Below are 18,057 nucleotides of genomic sequence, written 5' to 3' on the forward strand. Positions count from 1 at the left end.
AGCGCAGTAAAGCTGGGGGAACTGGAGGAGCTTTACTTCTTCTACTAAAGAATCACAATATTCTACTCAAATGAATAGTGGTAACTTATATCCAGAAATGTCATCACACTGAGTGCACTCTGCAGTTGACATAGTCAAGGCAAGGTTGTCATATAGCAAAGAAATTAACAGTTTGAAATAAAACACAGAGCAATGCACTGGCCTGCTGAGAGTTTGAGAGACACTTGCACCTTTTTCTCATGTTGAACCTCCAACTTTCCTTTCTTGTTAATCTTCCTCTTGCTCTCAGAAACACACATGAACACACAGACATTGCAGTACACAGGCATATTTTTTGACTACAGACAGAAACTCAGTGCTTCACTCATAAAGAACATACATACAAAAATAAATAAATAAATAATTGTGAGGGCACCCTTCACGTGCTCTGCGGTGTGCTTTACAGCTTTCCACAACACATCCTGTACTGTTTGTTGCCACATTTAGAGGACACACCCTCTGCTCTTATGCTCTAAGTCCTAAGCTGTGCTTCTTAGGCTTGTCCATGTGTGTGTGACATCAGGATGTAATCCCATAAGTCAAACAGTCAAAGGTAACAAAGTGTTTAACCATCACTTACATCATAATGCCACACAAAGCACTGTATCCTTCAGTTCATGATCTGTTTTCATAGACACAGCTTGCATTATTTTAAACCTCTGCTCCGGTGTTAATGGACATGTCAGAAGAGTACAGAGCATCTCGGAATACACAAATACACACTGATAATACCAGCCATTCAGTAATGACGTCTGATCTGTAACATATGTTCTGAGTCCTTTACACCAGCTTCTCTTACATGGTCCTTATGTTAAATGCACCTGGCAAAAACAATCATCCACGTATCATCTCTCTGCCCTTTAAGCTACAAAGAAAATGCTTCGATATAAAAGAAAAATGAGATGTTGCACAAGGTTGATGAATTCTTTCGTTGACAGAACAGGAAGCTTGCAGCAACACCAAGTAAGGCCCTGAGTGTTGTCAACCGAATCATTTATTCTTCCCTACAAAGTGCATGAAATGCACCAATTCATAACAGTTTGTGTCTACTTAGTGCAAATGCAAGATCTAATAAGAGTTCATCTGTAGTTTTGCTCCACCCGGATGGGTAGCTGAGATAAAAAAGACTGGCCGACAGTCCGTGCTTGTGGTACAGTCGACTCTGCTAATGCTCACTTTTTTTCTTCTTTTGTGATTTTTTTTTTTTTTTTGTTGATATTTACAGTTGTGTCGGCAGAAAGTAAAAGCTGTTGGAACTCAGGGTAAGGCGCAGCAGCATCTGGATCTGCTTTACTCGCATTTCCATGGTCCCTCCTCAACAAGAGAGAACTCTGCAGTCTTGCCATTTTTGCCCATGGTGACCTGTAAGCAATTATCAAGAACAACTAACTATTGGGCCAAGGCACCGTCATTTACAAACTGTCACCGGTTGGGAGCAGAGAAGCCATTGCATCATTACATTCAAGTCATTGACCTTGGGGCAGAGTTAATGTGTCAGTCCCCAGCATTGAAAAACATGTCACCTCATACACTGATACAATGATACAGTGATGCTGTTCACATATTGATGTGGTTTGTCAGTTACAGGGTTATATAAAAACCAGGATAATTAGAGCTTTTCAGAGTTGGCCATGTATTTTATGGATTCTCTGCCCAACCGAATTACAATACTCAGTCATCAAAAATAATGAGAATGCAACTTTAGCATCAGCATGCAGTAGTTGCATCATACAGACAATGAAATATCAACAAAATTCTACTGCATGAGTGAAAGACTCTAAAAATAACAATGACTTTGCTCTCGTTTGTTAACTACAATATTGATAGGAGAGGATATTTGATAGGCATTTCATGAATGTATGCATTACTTTGGATGAAACATGGTGAAAGCAGTCTTTATGTATACCACTGGTTACAAAAACTCGGAAAAAAATCATTGAAAACTGTAATTTGGTCAGGGCTGCCACAAATACATGTCCAATTAAGTAGGCGAAAGAAGAAAAAAAAGAACAGATTCCTTATAAAATGAAAACATACCACAGAGGAATACAAGTCAAATATAATTGTGTACAAGACAATGCATTTGGAATGGTTGATGCTTACAAGTAAACACTTTCATTTGGATTTCATGAGAGTAAAACAGAGTTTTTGAGGATAATAAACAAAAGTATAATATAAAAAAAAAAACAAACTTTGCTTTTGTTGAACCTGGTACCACAAAAACTGCTTTTTCAAGATTGTCCTCCCCCCAATAATAGCCCCATAGGTTGTTTGTGCAAGCAGCTAATTACAACCCATATTTATGTTTATTGTTAGGTGGTGACCTCTAGTGTTGTAATTCTGCGTCACCTGACTTCCTTCTAAAGGAGGAAGTTGGGGTGGATGTACGGGTCAAACAAACACAGGACTTTGACCCAGGAGACCGCTGTTTGTGTCCTGTGTGAAACCAAAAATCAACATGAAGTTCTTTTATGCGGTGGGTTCACACTACATGACATTTTCGTCTGTTCCGACAGTCACCATGTCAGATTAGATGATTGTAGAGTCATAATATCGTCCCGTGACTTGGCCGACAGACATGATAGACTGCGTGTTAGCCCACGACCAATCACTGCTGGTCGTCTCTCACGGCACGTGTGATGTCGTTGGATTATTCTCATCCTATTTTTATTATTATTACGATTATTTTAGTCACTGTGGGTGTTCATGTGCCAGCCAAAATGTTATTGTAGTAATGTAAAAACAAATGCCACTAGATGACAGGAGCTACATTTGAAGCTTTGAAGCACTGCTTCACAACAAGCTCCTGCAAATGTTTCACAATAGAAGCCTTTTTAGAAAATGAAGAAATTCTTTCAACCGAAGTTATAAGGGGCTTTTAATTTGATTCGTTGGTCGTCGTCTATTATGTCATGCTACACGAGATGAAACGATGGATTATCTCGTATGACACTCATTGTCATCCACGATCCGAGCTGACACCGTCAGGCTGATATAGTGTAGTGTGAACCGGGCATAAAACAACCGCATGTTAGCTAACTAAAGCAACATACCTGATGTATGTATGTGTCTAAATAGTTAGTTTAACTCAAACCATGATGTTTTCCTAAACTTAAACCGAGTAATAAATCTAACCACGTTAACTATGTGTTAAAAAGTGCAATACAAACTGTTTTGGCAAATGACCTATTCTATTGTTTAGGTATGAGGATGTGTTGATCTCTTGCCACCAACAATTGAGGAAACGCTCCTGTGGGTTGTATTAGAGGGTCAGCACAAACAACCTATGTGGCTTTAAGGGTTGGAGGACTTGTTGGCTCTTTCATGAATAACAGGTGAAGATTTTCCACCCTTTTTTAAAAACCTTTTTTCAATGAAAACATGACATTTACTATTCACATAGACAAGAAAGCAAAGATATAAGAAGTCACATAGAAAAGAAACACAAACACAGAAAGGAAAAGAAAGACGAACACAGACACAGAGCTGGGGAGGACTCTCTACATACAAGTCTCTATGTCCGTTAACGTGAAATGTACCTTGCAGTCGTCTATCAAGATTGAGTTGTGGTGAGCGTATACATTCTGGTTGGTGTTATTTTCATAGAAGGATTGTGTCTTTGCCATGTCAAAGTCCTCCATCCGGGCCTGTTGGTCGTAGGAGTCCAGCTCGTCTTTGGAGAGGTGGTAGACGATACCCGCTCCATAGGAGTCCCCGACCACATTCACTGAGGTACGGAAACGATCCCTGTGTGTTGAGGAGGACAGGGGCGTGGAAGATACAGGAATATAATTAATGAAATAAACAGAGAACAAGATTTTTAATTTTAAGAAATGTTTGTTATGTTTCTGGATCAACACAGAGATGTCAGCGAGTCAATGAGTGGGCATAATGAAAGTAAAACTCTACATCTACAAAAACAAAATGTTACCGAAGCCTGACAGAGTTGCATGAGTTTTTACACCCCCAAAACATATGTTAAAGAACGGTACAACATGCTCACTCTGTAATGAGGGTAACAAAAACTGTTTCAAATAAGTTAAAAAAAAAACATTCAAATTAAATGCAAGCATCTGTTTTGATGCTACTTTGGCCACTGCTGTAGTTTAGCTCTGCATTGTACTCATTCTGTGTGTGCACATGTGCTGCTCTGACAAGAAATCCAAAGAAAATTAACTGAAGTAGAAAATGAAATTCAAATAGGCCTCATTAAAAAGTGAAAGGATATTAGAGGAGGATTTATTGGCAGAAATGGAACATACTATTCATTACTATTTTCATTGGTGTATAATCACCATTAACTAAGAACAGTTGTTTTTGTAAGCTTAGAATGAGCCCTTCATATCTACACAGGGAGCAGGTCCTCTTCCACGGAGCTCGCCATATTGCACGCCAACACATTCTCACTTTGACCTCGTCACATATTGTCACAGACATTTGGTCATGAACTTTAACAAACCTAGAAATTACAAACCCATGCACGGTGTTGGAATGTGTCTGTCTGTTTTCAGTAATAGCATTTGTGTTGATGTTACTTACAGCAGCCAGTCGACAGCGACCAGGAGGCTGATGTCCTGAGTGGGCAGACCCACCGCTGTGAGGATCAGAAGCATGGTCACAAGTCCAGCACTGGGGATACTGGCTGCTCCAACGCTGGCCAGGGTGGCTGTCATACTAAATATGAAGCAAAGACAGCTCTCAGCAGGAGGACAAACCACAGGCTGCAGGGCTCCATCACACCACTGCCACAAAGCACTGTTAACATTCAGCCACTGTGTTTCTAGTACTAATGGTATAATGACAAATTAAATATTTGATATAGCCAAACTAATCATTCAAACTATGTATGAAGTGTATGAGTCTACAGTACACAAACATAAATAAGACAATTATCTTTATTAAACTGATTGTTAGATTGATTGTGATAAACATGTCTATAACAAATAAAGTTTTGTCAAATAAAGTGACTCCATTATTTTATTTTATTTTATTTTATGTTATTAATTTTTTAATTTATTTTTTTAATTTAATTTATTTTTTTAATTTAATTTTATTTTATTTTAAGGTTTTTATATAATTTTGTAGCTTTCCAGTAGTGTTCAGTGTTTAAAATTCACATTTTGGTTAAAGTATGTGTGTTTTAGAGTCAAAATGCCATTTTCCCAAACCCCTCAAAAACCTTTCCCATGTGACCTGTTGCAGGATTTGGCATGATGGTGTTACTGCAATACATATAAACCCCTGTGCTGCTGTGGACGCCACGTTGGTTTGGTTCCGAAAGTCACACAATAACACAAACAAACTAAACGATTGAGGCAGCGGGGAGAACAGCAACTCCCGTGTGCTGTGAGGTAGAGCACAAGATGGCTAAATGGCTGTGCTCTCCGATCTCAGAACATGTTTTGCACTGAGGGTACATACAGAGTTTGGTAAGTAGGCATTTATGTATGCAGCTCCTTGTATATGGAATCTTCTGCGGAGGGATTTAAAGTTGCTTCATTGGTTCCTCTCGGCTGTTTCAAAGCTCTGCTGCAGGATTTTTGTTCACAATCTTCTATATGACAATGTCAGGGTGTATCTTAGCTGGTCTTTGTAACCATGTGTAGTTGCCCTTTTTATTCTGTTTTTTATTCTATGTTGTCTGTCAGTAACTTATATTGCTTCCTGTCTTGGCCAGGATACTCTTGAAAAAGAGTTTTTTTAATCTCAAGAGGTTTTTCTGATTAAATAAAAGAAAAAAAAAGAAAAAAACAACAACAAGGAGTTGCTAGTCTACCACTGCCTCTGATTTGTTTGCTTGTTTGTGTTATTTTGTGACTTTTAGAGTCAAACTAACATGGTATCTATGATGTCACTTATCAGGGAGCAAAATGTATTTATATAGTACAAATACAGCATATTATATTGAATCTCAATGTGTCATCTGGTCGAAAAAAGTTTTAATAATGATAAAACAGTGCCATCTACCATCTCTGAGCTTCAATCTTCGAAGCTAACATTTACACTGACATTGAATGAAGTGTGTAGTGGTTGAGAGAGGGGAGGGAATCACATATACATCACTGCTTTTTGCTAATGGCTGTGTGGGAATTTTAATTTGGAACCTCCCCCCAATTAATGGAAAATGACTCTGCCCTTTAATTTTTTTTTTTTTTTTACTGTACCCATGTTTCCCATTTGTAATATTATCTTCATTCTTTTGCCCGTGCAGATTTTAAGAGAAAATTCATCTAATTGATGCCAAAATGTTACCTTGCAAATGTGCTGTGATATCTGCATCTCTAGCCACATTCTCACCTGACAGTAACAATCTGGCCCCAGTCCAGGACAATCCCATTCATCTGAGCGATGAAGATAGCAGCCACAGCCTCATAAAGCGCCGTGCCGTCCATGTTGATGGTGGCGCCCACTGGGAGGACAAAGCGTGTTACTCTCTTGTCGATGCCCAGGTTTTCCTCTAAGCATCGGAACGTGACAGGCAAAGTCCCGGCACTGCGGAAAAAAATAACAGGAAAAATTAGTTTTTGTTATGACAGTCACGAACAACATGCAGTGAGGTTTAGTTTGCAAAGTCTTCACCCAATTTGGCACTAAAAACTTGCAGAAATAAAGAACTCTACAACTAATTATTACGGACTGTCCATTGAGAATTAATATGACTGGGTCACACTTGATGCTGCAATAGTTTTTAAACTTAATTACACTATTCTTCTATTCATACTGACATAAATCCACTCTGAACTGTGGTAATTTATTCATTGTTAATTTGTTACATAAAATAGACCAATATAGGCTAAGGCTTTCATGAGTTTTACTTCACCAAAGAAACAAAAAGTTATGCTAGTTTAAATTCACTTTGAGGGTGAATCTCATAGAGAAAACAGCAGTTGTGACTCAGCAGTTGTTTTGTATACTTTTTTTGGTCTGATAATTAATAAGTGTTTCCCGCAGATGGTGGAGCAGTGAGCAGGCCAGAACTTGAGAGAACTGAGCTCACCCCAGGAGGGGAAAGAGTGCATCTATGTCATTAATAAAACATTGGGTACAGGAAAGTTATCCCGCATGGAGCCAAAGGAAGAAGAAGCCATTGCTGGCGAGACTACTTCACCATTTGAAATAAAAGGTTCCTTTTGTTATTTACCATACGGCCATGGAGGAAAAGGGAAATCAGGGTATTCATTAAAACATGCTGCATACTGCAGAGGAAACCTGCTTAGAGACAGTCACACTGAGCTCACCAGGGTCAGAGAGGCAGAATCCTAGAATATTAAACAGGAACCGAGACAGAAATCTCTCATACCTGGATGCTGTTCCAAGCGCCGTGACCCAAGCTTGGAAAACTCCCATGAAGAACGTGAAGGGATTTTGTTTGACTATCACAAAATATATCAGTGGAAGAAAGATGCCTCCGTGGATGATGAGACCCACTATCACAGTGACCATGTACATCCCCAGCTGCCGCGCAACCACCTCCAAGTCAGCGATGGAGATGATCTTTCCACAAATGAGGCATGCAATACCAATAGGGGAGTACCTGAAGATGCATACGTTTGTGATTAGGATTACTTTTTACATTAAATTCACATATGTCTGCAGGTCTATTGTTAGTATGTTGAATTTATTGTATATGATAGCTGTGGGATATTCTGCAACAATATCATTTCTGTGGGAGCAAAAATCAGTGGAATGGTCAGGCGGTGTCACTGAAATGTGGAGTGAGACCTATAGTGGACAGCACTTACCACATAATTGCACCAACAAGCCTCATAACAATCTCATTCAGCACGTTGAAAAACTCCAACATCAGCTTGGCCTTTTCTCCCATTTTCCCCATAATGACTCCAAAAGCGACGAAGAATCCAATCAAACCTGCAAAGCACAGAATACAGTGAATTAGAATAGAGGGAAGTTGTTTTTTTTTCAGCCAACATGGAAGTTAGTGTCACAAGAGTTCCCTCAAGTAAAAGCCAATGGGGTTTTTCCATTGGATTTTGGATTATTGCAAAAAATAAGATCTGTGACAAACAAAAGTTTGTACTTGCACATTTGTTCAGCAAAATAATCTTCACAAATAATTACTTTTATGATTTTTGAAGCCTGCAATTGCCAAAATAAAAAGCTAATGCTAGGCTATAAAAGAATGCATGACCATAACGTCACCAAAACAAGAAGTCTGTGAAGCCATATTTGGCGTGATGACGCTCTGTAGTCTGTTGTAGCCACTTGTTTGCAATCATCTTTCTTAAGACACATGAGGGCTTCAAAATTTGCAAGTGGGGTATTTACTGACGTATTTTATATCGTAGAACAAAACATTAAAGTCACTTTAGCTTGGGTTAGCCACAAGCTTATTTCAGGCATCTCACCAAAAACCCACTGACTTCAAGACAGTGGAGCCAGGAGTGCTAAAATGCAAACTTAATTCTGAGTTTTACGACTAAATGCTGGAGCACTCTATTGATAGGATAATGTAAGCTTAATCATCCAGTCTCCAGGGCTGGTTTGCAAATTATTTCATCAGCTTCGAAGCAACGAACAGCTGATCCGTGAGTTACAGCTAGCTGGGCAACCAACAAGCTAACAGTAACCTAAGCTAAGGTTAGTCAGCAAGCTGTACACTGCATGAATTCTGTGTAGTTTGTTAAGTGAACTGACATATGCCAAGGAGGAATTGTTTTTTGCTCTGTTTTGGTTGATGTACATATTAAGGCGAAGTTGTTGGTTTGACTATTAGTGCTTTCAAAAATATTTAGATACACATAATGATTAAGTGGGTAAAGGCAAATAACAACACAGTCTGATGAGTTCAGAAAATGACATCACTTTACTGTGATACAGCCTTTAAAACTAAGAAAAGACAGCATTTATGCTTATACTTACTTATTACAATATCTAAAATCTAAGACAATATATATCACGCTATCTCTATAGTACCAACATAATGCCCTACCATACTATATATTATCTTAATGTTTTCTAATAATGATGTAATTGAAACTGAAAAAAATAACTTGTTTTCTTCAGCTACTGCAATTTCTTTTTCAGTTGTGCAGTGGGTGTGTTTTCAAACTTTTCACCTACCCAGGACATTCATCCCACTCTTGAACTGCAGCGACCTTTTGACTGTGAAATGTGGATGTGCTTTGGTTCTGTTAGTGGGCACTGGTACTTTGGTGGTTACTGTTTGGATCTGGACAAGAGGCAAAGAAAAGAACAAACAGTTGGAGAAACTGACATATGAATCACACATCATGTGGTGGGCGAACTCTTTCTGTCAGACTCCTACCTGCTGAAAGCAGGCCTGCACCAAGTTCTCTGGGAAAAGGTTTCGGATGAGATCGAAGAATGCGTCCACGCTGGACACGTCGTCGTTCTTCTTTCCCTGTCCGAGATTAGCCCTCAGCTTGGGGTTACCGGGATGGATGAGCAGCACCAGGATCACACCCAGGACGGCTGCGATCACCGTCGTCGACATGTAGTACACCATGGCCCTGGTGCCTAAGCGTCCACTGGATTTGGCATCCAAGCCGGCTAGTCCTGTTGGCATAGTATGATTTACAGGAAAAAAAAGTAAGTGTCCAATATCTCTTCTTCTCTCGTTAACATATAGGGATGAGGTTGTGATTTAACAGAGTCAAATCTATGCATTTTCCGACCTCCTCTTTAGGTAGTTATTAATCACAATTAATTTGATCAGCTCCCCTCACTAAACATTTGCAAATGTTCTTCCACTCAGACCAGCTTGCAGCATTTGGACTGTGGAGCCTCCATGCATAAGGCTAACCTCATTTAGATAAGTGTTGTGTTTGTGACAGTCCCGTGTGTGAGGACATATTGTGCAAATACACTGGAAAAACTGTTCATACTTATACCTACAAAAAATAAAGTAATGCTCTGTAATTCATATATAACCCATGGAATCATGAGCCAGGAGGCCGTGATCAAGTGACCTATTCACTGCAGGCTGTTGTCCATCATATGATGAGTGCAAAGGAGGGAGTCGGTTGACATCATATAAAGACAGAAGAGGTCTGCATAAGAAGGTGGTTGGGGCAGATGGATGGGTCAAACAAACACTGGACTTTGACCCAGGAGACTGCTGTTTGTGTCCCGTGTGAAACCAACCCAACTGGTCACCATCATCTTTAGATGCTGATATTTGGTTGGATTTAGGTTGTGGTGCTGGGTGATTGAAATTCAATGTCTGGACAACAACATCATCAATTTGATGTAGAATACTAACAATAGTTATGTAATGTTAACGTTTTGATGGTTTAAAATTGTGTTGTTACGAAACCAAAATCCAACATTTTCCTAATGTTAATGCCAATGTCATCTTGACATGGAATAAGAGCATTTAGCCGTAAACTATGAACAAAACCTCATAATGTTAATGACAAAACTGAAACTAACTTTGTTAGACATTTAAAATATCATCAACACTTTTCTCATTCCAATCAAAATTCAACGTCTGTCCGACAGAAGAGAAAGACGACATCTTTCTGACATCATTTTGACATCCACTGCCAGCAAGGAAAAGTCAACAGTACATGAAATACATAACGTGTTGATGGTTTCCTAAACTTAACCTAAACAATAGGGGCTCTATTTTGTAAGATATTATGGTGCTAATTTCTGACATCATATGAACAATGTGCATATCTTTTCCTAAGATATATGAACTTTGGTATGAGGATACATTGATGCTGGACCTCGAAAATTTAAAATGACTTGCTTCCAAAGTGAGATGACTCAGTCAGAAACTTTAAAAACTGCACTTTAATTACACCTCGGTACATAGATAGACAGTTGGACTTCGTTTGAATTCAAGGGTTTAATTACCCACATTATGAGTAACAGCAGTATTTATCATATGCAGGGTAACAGAGTTTGGTGAGGAAGGCTGGCCAGAAGTTGTGCACACTCTCAAAACAATGGAAAGGCCGTTCTGTATCTGTCAGCACACTGTACTGTAGACAACTTTTTGAATATAATTTGTGCAGCTGATTATTATTATCCTCATAGCTGGATAGCTGGAGAAAGATTTTTAGTTAGTTTTATCTCAGGTTATTAAGCTGTTGTCATAAAGTTTAGGCCTGACAGCTAAAAGTGTCCGAGCCTCTACTTTTTAATTAGGCAGGTAGATTGTTAAACAGTTAGTTTAATTAGGGTTATAATTAGGGACTATATTCAAAGCTTTGTTATCTTTTATAACAAAGTTTGTAAAGCAAAGTTGTGCAGTATCTTACAAGTGATTTGATGTGTTTGACTTATGGCCACATAAATTGCAACATAAATTGAGTTTGTTTGAATAGGTCTGCAGTGATCTAGATGCACATGAGTACAGCTAGAAAGCATAGCAAAAAGGCTAAACAAATTTTCCTACATTACAATAAAGGACAACCATATACTTTTTAATGTGTATTTCAGTGAAAATGTTGCCAATACAATTAGTATACAGCCAATCAAATATAAATATATCCATATATTATATATCAATACATTTTATAGTCCTAATTTTATAGGTTTTCACTAAAATAGTTTTAATGATGAAAAAACAATAACATCTGCACATTGTGCCAAAGAACTGTGCCTCCTCACAGGTCTTGTTCATGAACAAGATGCCTGGAAAAAAAAAAAAAATCCACCTACTCTCCTGTCTCTCCTGTTGAAACCCAACTCTCAGGTAGTAACAAGTCGCACCATGCGACCTCATTTCAGGACAGTTGTCAACAAATTGAGCAGAACATTTGCAGCACCTACTGTACCTCACCCACCTGTGACCAGACTGGAAACAACAAGAGGCAGAATAAGCATCTTCAGCATCCTCATTAGGATCTCTCCGGGGAAGGCGATGATCATAATGACATCAGGAGGGAGAGGCGATATGTGCCGCAGCAGCATTCCAGCAATGGAACCCAGAAACACACCTGAGCCGGCAAGAAAACACAAATCAACCGCCGAACCAGGTGACTCTGAGCTATGAGATGCTAACCCTGAACACTGAAGGTGCCTGAGTATGATTCTATTAATGTGTATGTGATGAACAATCTCACCTTTTGCTCATGTGAGTCTTAATTAATATGACAACCGATCATCTAAGAGTCACAGTGGCATAGTGTTGCCTATAAATACTGTGATTATAATGTATGTGTCTTCTTAAGGTCACATAAAGAATGTTTCACCTTTATAAAAATAATGATGCAAAGAAAATATAACTTTGATCCATATGTTTTTTTAATTACTGTACATCTGACAACAGATGTAGAAAAGAAAGAAGTGGTTGAAAACAATAAAGACGAACACTGAAGAGAGCACATTTTTCTTGTTTAATTTGCTTCTGGTACATTCAAATGAAATATTAAAGTAGCTCCTCACTTCAGTGTATCACAGTGTAATTTAGCTGCAGTATGAACCCAGAGAAAGAACACCATTAAACTCCTTTTCTTTTGGATGCTTTTAACATAAAGAAAGAAGCTGTGAACAATTTTCATATTTAAATGGTATTTAGTAAAAGGTTTTGGCTTCACGTAGGGCAGCAGCAGTGACTCAGTGGTTGGCACTATTGCCTCTCAGCAAGAAGGTCCTGGATTTGAAAGACTGGGGGCTTTCTAAGTGAAGTTAGGATGTTTTCCTCGTGTGGGCGGATTGTCTAATGCATGCTGGGAAAGGCTCCAGCCTTCCTGAGCAAGAATAGAAAATGGATGGTTTGTGGATGGAAGTAGCAGGACCAATAACTTACCGAGGATTGTGAGAGTGAGAACCATGTTCTTCATGATTTTATCACACAGAGAGCCACATGTGCTCTCAGGAGGGTCCACGATGGGCTCCAGGTGGGGCTCACCCATTCTGACTTCCACTTGCTTCTGCATTTTGTTGGCACTGAAAGAATTAAAGGAAGAAGACAGATTTTTAAGTTTCACTGTGATGAATCAGACCGGGAGGCACCCTTTACTGCCTATATGATACGCACCAGGCTTTCAGCCAGTGGTGAAGATATTGTACACCAAATCCCCCAAACAAACGGAAAGACGTTTCTGAACCCTAAACAGTCTGGCTTGCTCCGAGATCATTGTTTTTGAGATGGCAGCTGGGTCATAAATGTTATCATTGTACAGCTAAACAGTACATTAAAATATGTTTCTGAAAACATTTGAAGCAGAAATGGGCAATGCAGAAGAATAATTTTAATTCATATTTGTTCAGCTCTGCCTAGTTTGACAGTTTGATCTCAGTTTGCGATGGACGGACCTCATACTATGCATAAAATTCAGATAAATGGTCAATCAGTTCGCCACGCTGTATCCATCATGTGGCTGACTCCCACTGAGAATAAATAGGATCTGTCAGTTTCACATATGTCAATAGATCCAATGTATTTTCACCATAACTCCAATGTAAACCCACCCACGGCAATATTTGACACTCAGAGAAACTGACGCATTTCAAAGAGTGAGAAAGTCTTTGTAGGGTGTGTGGGAGGGAGGAGTGGATGAGTGGGTCTAATAACACAGGACTTTCACCCAGGAGACTGCTGTTTGTGTCCCATTGGAAACCAGAAGTCAGTGTTCTTTTAACGTAACTTTACGTAGCTAACATAAAGCCAGTAATCTTTTAACATAATGTTACATAAGTTACTTCATGTCAGCGACATACTGACTTCACGTTAGTTTGCACGTAACCATATCCTCATAGCAAAGTACTTATTTTAACCTAAAACATGATCTTTTCTAAACTTAATTTGTTTTTTAGCCAAAGATAACCACGATCATTTCACAACATCAACCCTGTGTTACAATGTGTTTCTCATAGTAAAGGTTGCCCTGTGCGTGGGAGATGAGATGGCAAGTGGGCTTGACAAGGTGTCAGTATTTGACAACTTGAGAACTAGAACAGGTTGGATGAAATTGTTTACTATATAAATTATAAAGAAGCAGTCATGCTTAGTGATTAAAATTCTATTTAATTACAGCTGCGACAAGACATTGTTAAAGGATGTTGAAAAACAGAGTTGGGGTTAAGTGTCTAGTTGGAGCTATGCCTTATGGTAGAAGTATTATTACAAAGTGTGGCGTATGGAACAAATAGAAAGCTTTACCACAGCCACTTGCTGCTGAGACAACCTTTATTATTACCAGACAAAAAGTCGAAAAGTTTGGTTGTGCTTTCCAACATACATTAACGCCATTTCCATTGGATAGTGGGAAGCAAGTGAGGGATCACATTCTTGTCACTGCAATGATCTTCTACTGTTTGGTCAAGGTGTGAACCTCGAGGATAACGTGCACTCATTATATCTTTCTATCCCTTGCTAAGAATTGAGTAGTGACACCATGTGCACCGGAGGAGACACGTCTGTCTAATACCCCCATCATGCCAACAATAGAGTTAGTGGTGACAAGATGGCAACACACTGGATACTGAAGACTCAAAACAGGAGAGAAAAGAGGGCCCCCAACACACCAAAAGGAAAATAAAAACAGTTTTGATGGCATTGTGTTTCAGTGCCAGAAAAATGCATTTGCGGGGTAAATTTACAATGTTGAATACAAGATTAGTTTTTCAAAAAAAGGTGATCACTTTGTCATTAAGTAATTAATGAGGGCACATGCACACATGATTGCATTCAATTAATTCTGCACACTCTGCACTCTAAATGCATGCAAAGTTGTAAAAAGTTTGCAGATGGCCTTTCATAATTAGCGACTGACATTTCCAAACAATTAGCACAGAATCAATAAAGAGCCTGTTTATAATCTGCATTTTAAACAAATTATTCCACTTTTACTCCATTTGAATAAACAGAACACCAGCTGTTACTCATATCCTCCCCTCTGCTTCTGCTGCTGTTGCTTCTGTTGGATGTCTATGCATAGTCATTTATGATAATTCCAGATACTCTGTGTTGAATAAAAACAACAAAACCTGCATGCAGAGGTTTTTTTTTCTTCTGCAAGCAAATACTTTATGTATCAATTAAGTGTTTGTGGTGTGTAGTCAGTGATTTGGCCTCTTGTTTTCTGTGAGTTTTGAGGACTTGAATTGTTTAGAGATGCAAATTTCTCATCCTTCATCTTACTGCTTCGTCATCTCACCGAAGCAACAAGTAGCTCAGGTTTGTTGTGGTCTGCCGTAAAGCCTCTTTGACTTAAAGATCAGCTCTCCCCTGTGCAGCCTTTAAATCCTCTGTAGAGCACAGACGTGCACGGTTATGTAACAGCGAATGCCCGTGACATTTGAACACTCTCAACCTTCATGACTTTAACACCTGGAATATTAATGCCAGTGGAGAACACAACAGAAAAATACTCAAGTTTCTCCCAGCAAAGGTTGTGGATTTAGTAAGAAACATTTCCTTCAGAAAAAGCACTTCCCTCCAGGACAGTCCGCAGTACAGAGCGGGGACAATGCCTCCCATCAAAAGCAGCAACATAATGTTCTCTTCTTCCCACATTCAAGAATTGATAATTCACAATTTGAATAGCTGGCTGTGCCAGACATTAAAGGGAGCAGGGAACATATAAGGTGAGGACAAAACAACTGCCAAGTCAATCACGCCTGTCTGATACACTGTGCTCTAGCATTAATGAGACTTAAGCCTTTTAAAGAGGATAAAATTAGTACCTCCAGCACTCAAGTGATTGAGTTATGCAACAGAAAAGGGGCTTCCCAGGAAAAGTCAAGGTGTCACCGTCACCTGCCTGACAACTGTTATGTGGGAGATTACTAATTTGAATACCAAACTTCAGTGTTTGGACAGAGTTTCTCTTTGGTTTTGCACAGCTAGGCACTCCGAGAACACTGGGAAAATCATTTAAGACCAAACAATGGTAGGCGGTTTTGTAACAAGAAAGAAAATATTTCTATCTTTTTCAATGCAAACTAAAGTCACACAACGTTATGAAAGGCCAAAGGGCAGAACGTGACAGACTGTATGTGCTGTATTTAAAGAGTAATGACAAAGAAGTCTATTAGTATATCACCAACAGGACTTCTACTGCTGTAAATCTAAACAGACATTTACGCTAACAGCAGTTATCGCTGGACACAGTAGACCACAGCTATCATTGCATCATTCATGCATCATCCAGCTTTAAGCTTCACTGGAGCTGCTGAACATTATTTTGATGGCCCCTCTTCAATACCACTGTTTTGATGACTCATCTCATAAATTACTTCCACATCACTACGTGCTACTAATGATGCTTACCAGTTGTTTTGAATGTTGCTTTGGATTAAAATTAAATTCGTGGAGAGCTACTACACAGCCATCCGCGTCAGTGAAAAGAATAACAAAGTCATGGCTCATGCATTAGTAAATCCAGTCAGAACCTCCAAAAAAGTCTTTTATCCCCCTCAGAACGGTCTCTTCAGTCCTTAAAAATCTGCAGATCACTTCTTCCTCAGTGTTCAGTGTACATCCACAATCACAGATGCCTGCACATTCAGCCTCGGGGAGGTGCGTAAAGGTAAAAAGTGACTGTACTGGAGGTCTGACAGAAGTCTCCCAGACAGGAAGGGTGGAGTCAACCTGCTGAGATTAGCAAGGGAGGGAAAATCCTTGTTGGTGTCTTTGGCTGTCCAAAGACATCTAGCCTCAGGAGGCCCTGAATGAGTAAAAATAAGTGTTGGGAGTTGTTTTCCTTGACTGGTCCTACTTCACAGAAAACAAATCAAGTCTGGATATTTTAAACAGCTTTTTAATTAGATAACATAAATTTAAGAAATAACAAAACAAAAAAAAAAAAAGTTATCTATCTTGATACTTTTTTAAAGTACCACCCAGACACATTGAAATTGCCTACTAGGCTGATGTTTTATTAAATATGATTTTCCAGATTTATTTTTTCACCGTCATTGGATTCTGAATTTTTTGGGATTGGATTTTTGCCATCACTTTCTCCAGTACTAGGTTGACAAGTAAAAAATGGGGCTGCCAAGCTCTGACAGCCCAGCATTCCGAAACCCCAATAATCTGAAAATATGTCCAATTCCATTATCCCAAAATCAAACACCAATATTTTCGAAGGCCCTACCTGACCTGCCCTACTCTGCCTCTGATTGGCTAGTGCTTGTTGCCTTCATTGGTTGGATTGATAGGGTTATGCATGAAGAATGAGACTGGTTAGGGTTCGGGTAACAATATAAGGATATGCCAGTCAGAGGCACAGTAAGACAGGTCATGCTTTCTTCACAGTAGGGAAAATATTGTTTCAAGGATGACAGATTACAGGCCATGAGTCTTTCTAACTACAGGACAAATGTGTAATTTCCAGTCATTGGAACTTCGGATCAATGGGCGTTTCTTTTTAGGAAAATGAGCCTTTGGTCCAACAGGACATTTTTTTCTAAAATATTGGGACTTTGGAGTAACGGGTCATCAGAACAACGGCATGGCAACAGTAAAAGAGCAGTGCACAACAAGATGGCCGATGTTAGCATGTTAGCAATACATAATTTGGCCATACATGTCTAAGCCTCAGTCAGACCCAGACCCAGAGGAGTGGAGTATTGTGCACCAAAATCGGCAACTAGTAGACATGTTAGAATGGTTGGTGTCGTAAGCATCTTGTGTTTGTTTGTGTATAATAATTTCTGCTGTGATGGGTTTTTCGTAGCTTGTGGAAGAGAGCCCCAGAATCTGGTTTCATCCAAAAACTGCACTCTACCATGTGTGCTGTCAGTACTTTCACTATGCTAATGCTAACTCTCGCTCTCTGTACTGAGAAATCTGCTCCGTGCTGGAGGTTTCAGATTTCTTCTACTAGTATTGTGTCAAAGTCTGTTCCCAATATGCGTTTCCCATATTAAACAGTGATTGCTTTTGTATCAGTGACGTACCCAATCTAGCATAAGTTTGAATCTCTGATTTTAGGAAGTGCATAGACACTGTCAGTTTCACTTCAGGAATATGAAAATGCCAGTCCAGTTACATCCTAAGTGCTATTTCGTAGGCAACTAGATTTGCTTGAGTATCTTGAAAAGAAAAAAATATCGCACTGGTGGCAATGGTTACCA

The 18,057-nt window shown here is 39.2% G+C and overlaps 1 protein-coding gene across 1 annotated transcript; it reads right to left on the reverse strand.

The window, feature by feature from the left end:
* Positions 1-1,015: 1,015 nt before the first annotated feature.
* slc1a2a (solute carrier family 1 member 2a) lies at positions 1,016-12,917 on the reverse strand. Its single transcript, XM_049561974.1, has 10 exons — positions 12,782-12,917; positions 11,817-11,969; positions 9,326-9,576; positions 9,121-9,229; positions 7,782-7,908; positions 7,340-7,573; positions 6,337-6,531; positions 4,579-4,713; positions 3,579-3,786; positions 1,016-1,401 (listed from the first exon to the last, which is right to left on the reverse strand). Exons 1-10 carry the CDS (start codon positions 12,909-12,911, stop codon positions 1,330-1,332), a joined length of 1,614 nt encoding a protein of 537 aa, XP_049417931.1. The 5' UTR covers positions 12,912-12,917; the 3' UTR covers positions 1,016-1,329.
* Positions 12,918-18,057: the final 5,140 nt, after the last annotated feature.

The sequence above is a fragment of the Epinephelus fuscoguttatus genome, linkage group LG2 (assembly GCF_011397635.1).
Source record: "Epinephelus fuscoguttatus linkage group LG2, E.fuscoguttatus.final_Chr_v1".
NCBI lineage: Eukaryota > Metazoa > Chordata > Actinopteri > Perciformes > Serranidae > Epinephelus > Epinephelus fuscoguttatus.